This window comes from Centruroides sculpturatus, unplaced genomic scaffold (assembly GCF_000671375.1).
Source record: "Centruroides sculpturatus isolate CEXI.00-Female unplaced genomic scaffold, Cexi_2.0 scaffold306, whole genome shotgun sequence".
Taxonomy (NCBI): Eukaryota; Metazoa; Arthropoda; class Arachnida; order Scorpiones; family Buthidae; genus Centruroides; species Centruroides sculpturatus.
This window is the reverse complement of record NW_019384504.1, coordinates 229,658-237,807: the sequence shown is the minus strand read 5'-3', so window position 1 is coordinate 237,807 and position 8,150 is coordinate 229,658. Positions and strand designations below refer to the sequence as shown.

The window sequence follows — 8,150 nt, the reverse complement described above, 5'->3', positions numbered from 1 at the left end:
ATTTAAGAAAGAAATATATTCAGTATTTGTTACGAAATCGTTTTTTAATCTATTCGCACGAATGATTCTTTCCTCTTTTTCTTGGATATAATTTTAAAAAGGACACAAGTGTTTTCCTTATTCGTGTTTTAAACAGAATTTTGCAATGAATAATTTTTTATTTAAATTAAGGAACGATAAGGACAAAATAAGAATGGAAGAGCAAGCGGGGGTGTACACTATCCCATATGAAACCCAGCAAATAGGAGTCGATAAAGAATATGTAGGGGTGACCAGAAGAAACCTTGCAGTGCGTGTAAAAGAGCACAAATACAGTGTTAGTAAAGGACTTAATAGCACGATATTGGCAAGCATGGCACAGGCGGACGGAGCAATAGTTAAGTGGGATGAAGCGAACGTCATAAGAACAGTGCACTCACCGTCTATAGCGATGGAAGTGGAAAAAATAGAGATATACAAAAGTAAAATGAGGAACCGATATTTAAATGAAAAGGATACAAATACATTACCAACAGCATGGAAATACAAAATACAAAAATGTATGGGTTTCAATAATCCATAAAGTAGGAACTGGGGTTTATAAGAAGTTATTATTTTATAATTTAGACGCATGTAAAAATATGTTATTTAATTATTTAATGTTTGTAACACGTATAAGAACATATTTTATTTTACTTATTTTATTTTATTTATTTACTTTATTTTGTTTATATATGTAATATACAAAAAGTTGTTAACTTATTTTAAAAATTCAAATCAAAATGAAATTCGAACGAATGGTTCCAATTTGAAACGATAAGGAAAAGCCTGAGGATGGCCTATCCAAATAGGCCGAAAACGTTTGAATAAAGAGAAAAAACTCGACAAGTAGAATTCAGGTGTGTTCGTATTTATATTTAACATTGCTGAGAAGGAGAGAGATAGATAACCATTGTAATTGTTATATAACACCTACCGCTGAGAATGAAGACAATTGACTAGAATCAAACGAACTATTTTCAATTTGATCAATTTTCTGGAACATTTACAATCGTTCTGTAATTGAACCAATGTGCAATAACCAATTCGAATTTAAGACGGTTCGAACATTTTAAAAATCGAAATAGATAAAAATATTTATAACCATAATTGAAATGTTATCAATTTAATACACCTAAGTACTCAATAAACACTAAACGTAGTTGAAAACAAAAAATCGCATCTAAAATAGTACAGTAGAAGCCGTTCTTCCGGTTAAGCCTTAACTCTCTTAAAGATCGTAAAGGGATCTCGACACATCCCACTAGGAAACTCTCCCCGTCTTCCGTCACGCGCCGGAAGCGTAAAGGGATTTACTCATATACAGGAAGAAATTTCTCCATAAAAGAGAGAGGTCACTTTCAAAACACGGGTTCGCTCGTTTCTAGTTTATGCTCACCTCCAAACAGATTCCTCTTTTTGTGCCCGAAGCTCCTGCGAAGTTCTCCTACATTCACCAATCACTCGAGGCATTGTACTATATAGTAAGATAATATACCTGTTATGTAAACTCTCTCTTTCTTTCTAGATTAAATAGTGAGTTAATTTTAACAGTATTCATATATTGTATTCGATATTATAACTTTGTAGTACTTTGGTGTAAATCAAGTTCCATACTAATATTATATCTTCTTTTTGCTAAATAAATTTACAAATTTATTTCAAACTTTTACCCTATACAAACAAACATACGTCCAGAGAAGAAATGTATAAATTAAAAAAACCTTTCTAAAAACGGGTGTAAATCTATTTTATCTTTGAAACTCTTTATTTTAAAATTTTTATTTTATATTTGTGTTGCCATTTACAGCTATGACGCAATAGGGGGATGATTTGTTAGGTACCGAAGGCTTGTATAAGAGTACAGTAACCTCGTATATCTTCTGAAACGCATTTTGTTTGTCAAAATATCTGTCGTAATAATTAAAAACATAAACAAAAATAAAGTAATTAAAACATTGTTTCGTAGATTTCGTCAATACAGTACTTAAGAAAACTCATAAAATGTGTCAAGTTGTCACATCGAGCATGCTCAATATCGATATAATTATGTAATTTTAACAAGTCCCGTGACACGTTTTTGTCGGTTATGATGTCCGACACGCGCGTGTTCGAACCTCGTGTTTTAAACAGGGCTTTAGGCAGAAGGTTAGAAGCGTGTTACTACATTCGTGCTAACTTATCAAGCAGAAATGGAAAACACCTATATTGGTCGGTTTCGTTTTCAAAGAAAATACCTAATAAATCAGGTGATTAGTTGTAGTAAAATTTTCTCGTAACGATTTCCTAGTTATGAAAATTGTTGGACGAACAGTTGATCTGTATAAGATGTAAAAAGTACATTTGTTCGTGGGTGGGTGGCATAAACAATGCTAACAATTAAAAGAAATTTAGTATTGTAATTCGTAAATAACAGAAGAAAACTTGAACATAAACGCGCGTGTTCCACGGCTTTTCAAGAATTTTTGTTTTTATTTTATACAAATTTAAATTGTAAATTTAGCCAAACCGGTTCTGGTAGCTGTGGTCAGTGAAGGAAATGTGCGAAAACACTCATTTCCTTCACTTATTTTTTCTGTCACGCATTGATCGTATCGATTATTGAATCGGCTCCGACGAATTTTCAGGTGAGATTTTGAAATTCGAAATTAAATCCTTTCTTGAGACGTAATTAAAAATCTACGAAAATTCGTAGATTAGATAGATTAAATAATCTCTCGGATTTTTATTGTAGCGTCTTATACAAGATTATATATTAAACCAAATACATACATTTTGGCCCCCCTTCCAAGTGAGCCCTGCACGGGTGCACCTGTTGCACCTGCCTAGTTACGGCACTGTTGAAGCTTAATTAATAACTCTTGTGCTTTTTGTCGAAAATTCCTGTATTTCATAGGGAAGTTTGTTTATTATTGAGATCGATGCTATTNTTAAAGGTCGACGAAGTGAGAAGATAGAAGAAGTCGTGTGAATCTCCAGTAGGGTCCGACATAATGATGATTAAAATGGCATCCACACGGTCAAAATTAAGCTTTTTGGAATTTTATAATATTTAAAATTATAAAAATTTTTAATAATAAAATATCGTAACATATAACGCCACCATTTTTCGCAATTTAATAACTTATAAAGTAAAAAGTAAATCGCAGTCAAAAAAGAATAAAGATTTGAGTAAATAAAATCGTTTGTACCTTAATTAAAATCTAGTCTATTGTTTTAATATTACTTCGAAAAAAGCAGAAAATTTGAAGTAAACGCCGAAATGTACGTGTTATGTTATTGTTTACTTGTAAATTATAATTTATTTTAGACTATTTGTTACGAAATTGTTTTGAATTTATTCGCTACGACTAATTCTTTCCTCTTTCTCTTGGATATAATTTTAATTAGTGACAAAAGTGTTTTTCTTATTCGTGTTTTAAACAGACTTTTGCAATGAATAATTTTTTCTATTTAAATTTTCTGTAATACTTCAGTTAACAGAAGAAGAATGCGAATAGATACAATGTACAGGAATTAACAGAAATTTTAATATTGTACTTTATTTTTACAAATATTTCTTTTAACTTTCGCTTCAACCCTACAGAAGAAATTTTATTAAATGACTAAATTTTATATTTTTCCTTCGACTGGCAAGATGATTAACTTCTTGGCATCGGTTCAAGTCAAATATTGAAAATGTCGTTCTGGTCTAGCAAACAACCACAATAAACATTTCTGTTTTTTAGGATTCTAAAATAAATTTGAGTTTTTAATGAATTAATTGAATGCGGCTTAAAAATTTCGGCGAATTATTTACTAATTGAACACCGGTTTTAGTCGACAATAATGAAGACGGCGTTTACCACGATTCGTGTCACCTACTCCGGGCGCATTGCGTCATACACTTAAGATTTCCTATTAATATAAGATACTATTAGTCGTACCTATCACAATAATTCCTGTTAAATTGCGAATAAATAAAGAAATCAAAGATGGAAATAAATAAAACTTAATACACTAGAGGCAGGTGTTAGGCGCCGTGTATTATTACTTAATTCGAGGCTACATAACTACATAACTGGACTTAGTTGGTTACGTAGGCCTCGTTTAGCAATTTTTAATAGGGCATGGTTCCTTTAATAATATGTTTAGAATTATAATGTTAAAAGTATTTTTTAAATTTTTTTTTACTTTATAGCTTTTTCTATGCTATAGTTTAAAATGTTTTTGTTTCCCCATGCGTTTGTAAATCGTTACATTGTGTGTTGGGGAAGAATTACAAATCAAAGGCAACAATTTTGTATCAAAACATACAAAAATAGTTTTTCTGACTGACTGAATGACCGATTCATCATCGCCCGGAGCAAACCGTTGAACGCCATGAGGTGAAATTTGGTAGACAGTTAGAGTTCGTCATGAAATCGTACATTAAGAAGGGATTTTCGAAATTCCCTCGCAGGGGGAAGAGGGAGAAAGTTAAGGCTTAACTGGAAGAACGGCTTCTACTGTACTATTTTAGTATTCAAGTACTGTACGTTTAGTCTTCATCGAGTACTTAGGTGTATTAAATTGATAACATTTCGATCATGGTTATAAATATTTTTATCTATTTCGATTTTAAAAATGTTCGAACCGTTTTAAATTCGAATTTGTTATTGCATATTGGTTCAATTATAGAACGATTGTAAACGTTGCAGAAAATTGATTAAATTGAAAATCATTCGTGTGGAGAGCGAAACGCCATCTGCCGGCGAGACGACGAGAGCGGGACGAGACGCGACTTCGCGAGAGGGGACGATGGTTGAAGAAGGACGCGCGAAAAGACGAAAGACGAGAAAGAAGTCCTACATTTGTTTTTTTTTTATAATAATCACAATATTTTTTTCTGTAATTTGTATTCCTTAAAACGTTCCTGTTATCCACATCTTTCTTACCTCAATTAAAGTTTTTTCAAAAAGCAAAGAAAAGTCTGACAGAAGTGGGGGATCGCCCGGGATAGGAATAGGCTCGTATGTGGATTAGGCTTAACTCGAGGAGATTTGACGAACTGCGCTTTGGTTTTGTGAGTACTCTGGACATTTACGGACATTTCTGTTTTTGTGAAAATTTCGACGTTGGAGAGTCCAAATACATCGGCATTCCGGAAGGACTTCGACTTACGTTTCGGCAAACTGTGATTAGTTTTAAAATTCTACTTTTAAGATGGCGACGCTCGTAGAAATTATCGGCGAAACACTAAAGTCGGCCTCGACAAGTTGGATAAAATGGTTGCATCAACTTGTATTCGAAGAGGTTGGAGATAGGAATAACAGAAAAAGATTAAGAACCTTTGGTGGATTCAATTTTCCATCCAAAGAGGACGAAAACCTAAAAAACAAAGTGCAATATATTAATGAGAACTTTCGATTAAACGACCTAGTTGTTTTGTGCAACTTATTAAATGTTCAATATGACGTAATAAAGACGAAATCGTCGAAAGGCTTGTTCTTTCTCTTTCTGATTTAAAATCATTACAATCAAATCTGCTCTTGGCAGATGTTGATACCGAAGACGAAGATGTACTAGAAGTTCAAACTGTTGTTGATGATCCACCTAGCAATAATTGTCTGCGTGTTTCGGATATGACTAAACTTTCCATTAACTTTCATGACGTAAAAAACGTAATCAAACCTTTCGATGGTAGTGAATATTGTTCTATCGATAAATGGCTAGTTGCATTCGAAGACTTTGCTAAAATGATGACTTTGTCTGATTTACATAAATTTATATTTGCGAAACAATTCTTAACAGGGTTAGCGAAACTATTTGTTGAAAGTCAAAGTGGTATTAATTCCTGGGATAAATTGAAATCGGAATTAAAAGCGGAATTTGGCAATTTGGATTGCCGAGCGGTAACAATCAACGACGTGTGGAAGCAGTTGAGTCAGAGATAGATGCTTCGTTTACAAACAACACAACCGTTTATTAAACACGAAAGAAGCTTACAAGAATTCCGCGATCTTGGAAGTTCTGCGGCGGTTGCGGCCTCTGGGTCTTCCTTTCCTTTCCAAGATAGTCCCATTTTGAAGGAGTGTCCCTTGTTCGCGAATGAACCACTCCATCGACGTCTGGACGACTCCGGATGATGCGGTCGACTTCCGTTGATGGAAAGATGTCGATCGGAGATCGGGAGATGGAGACGAAGATGGGTGTGAGACACACACACACAACAACAGGTCAGTCACTTGGAACTTTCGGGAGAAGAAGCCGTCGCGTCATTGAATTTTCGGGGTTTTATCCGTTTTCTTTCAGATTTCCCTTTCCGATTGGTCTCTCCTCGTCACCTGATGACAATTCGAAACCTTTCGGGGGCGCGGGAGAGGTCAAAATCGAAGTTTAATTCGATCTCCCACCGGATATGATCGACAGACTTACATTCTTCTATTGTTTAAAAGTCTTCTATTGTCTAGCGTCGCGTTTTCATAAAATAAAAATCTATCTCTAACTACTATATTTTTTTCTTTAAAACAATTATTTTAACGCGAATTTTAGTGAGAGTTCGGACCTGTCCAGAGCCTCACAAATGCTCCCCAATGAATCCGTGCAAGAATATTTCTTTAAAATGCAAGAACTCGCTAGTCGTGGAAAAATTGAGCCTGACGGGTTGATCGAATATGTTATTTCTGGTATACGTGACATAACCAGTAACAAAGCGATGTTATATGGAACAGATAATTTGACAGAATTTCGTGAAAAGTTGAGAGTATATGAGAAGATCCGGTCTACATATTCTCGTTCGTTTCAGTCTAAACCGAATCTAACTACAGAGCATCGAAAACCCCAGCCTTATCGAAATAAGCGTGTCAGTAAAACTCTCAAATGTTTTAATTGTAATGAAATTGGTCACATTTCGAGTAATTGCTCGTATAAATCCGAAGGTATTAGATGTTTTAAGTGCAAAAAATTCGGCCATAAAGCTAACGCTTGTCCTCAAAAAGAAGTAAACAAAATGGAACTAAGTCATTTCTCTAGATGTAACAACAAAATTGAAACGGATGTTGAAATCCTAGGTGCAAAAACAAAAGGACTCATCGACACCGGGTCGGACGTAACGATGATACCAAGGCATTTTTATGATAAAGTAGGGACTCCGAAATTAAACTCAGATGGTGCATCTTTAATTGGATTAGATGGGAATAGTATTTCTCCGTTAGGTTTCTTCGAAAGTGNGTATTTTGAGTCTTGCGATCTTTATTTCTGATCAGTTTAAAGGCGTGTAAATGGCCGAAAACATTTATTGTGATTAAAGTTATTCCAAGCTGATCTCATTCTCAGTGCCAATAATTATGGTGCAGAGTAATCTTCACCAAACAAGACTCTGGCAGCTATAGCATCATCATCAAGCAATTACCCTCTCGTACAGGAGATCATTGTTGACTATTGTAAATTGGTGCTTCAATAAACTGTCATAAATTAATTAATTCAACTGCGTGATTAAGTTATTCCCTTTTCTTTCCTAAGCGAAGCAGATTTATTCTTATGTCTATTTATCAACCCCTAACATTGAACGTAAGACTGTATAAAAAGTGTTCGAGTTATATGGTGCATTTGAACTCGTCTGTCAAAAAATTGGCGCATGGTATGCAAAAGGTTGGCCACCCCTGTATTACATGCTTTAAGTGCAAAAAATTCGGCCATAAAGCTAACGCTTGTCCTCAAAAAGAAGTAAACAAAATGGAACTAAGTCATTTCTCTAGATGTAACAACAAAATTGAAACGGATGTTGAAATCCTAGGTGCAAAAACAAAAGGACTCATCGACACCGGGTCGGACGTAACGATGATACCAAGGCATTTTTATGATAAAGTAGGGACTCCGAAATTAAACTCAGATGGTGCATCTTTAATTGGATTAGATGGGAATAGTATTTCTCCGTTAGGTTTCTTCGAAAGTGAAATAAAGATTGACGAATACTCTCTTCCTGCAAATATTTACGTGGTAGAAGGTGATCTGTGTAATTCTATAATAATAGGAATAGATGTTCTGAATAAACTGAACTTCTCTATAACAAACTACGGATTCAAAGTCATGGGGAAACGAAGTCAAAATACTATTCGTGTTAATTATACTCGAATTTTTGTTCCCGATGGAAAGTCTGCGGCTGAATCAAC

The 8,150-nt window shown here is 34.4% G+C and overlaps 1 protein-coding gene across 1 annotated transcript in view; it reads left to right on the top strand.

Moving 5' to 3' along the window:
• The first annotated feature begins 6,562 nt into the window (after positions 1-6,562).
• LOC111622182 overlaps positions 6,563-8,150 on the top strand; it is a 5,930-nt gene continuing 4,342 nt past the window's right edge. The window contains exons 1-2 of the mRNA XM_023364528.1: positions 6,563-7,193; positions 7,919-8,139. Coding sequence (XP_023220296.1) covers positions 6,563-7,193; positions 7,919-8,139 — 852 coding nt within the window. The remainder of the gene's footprint in view (positions 7,194-7,918; positions 8,140-8,150) is intronic.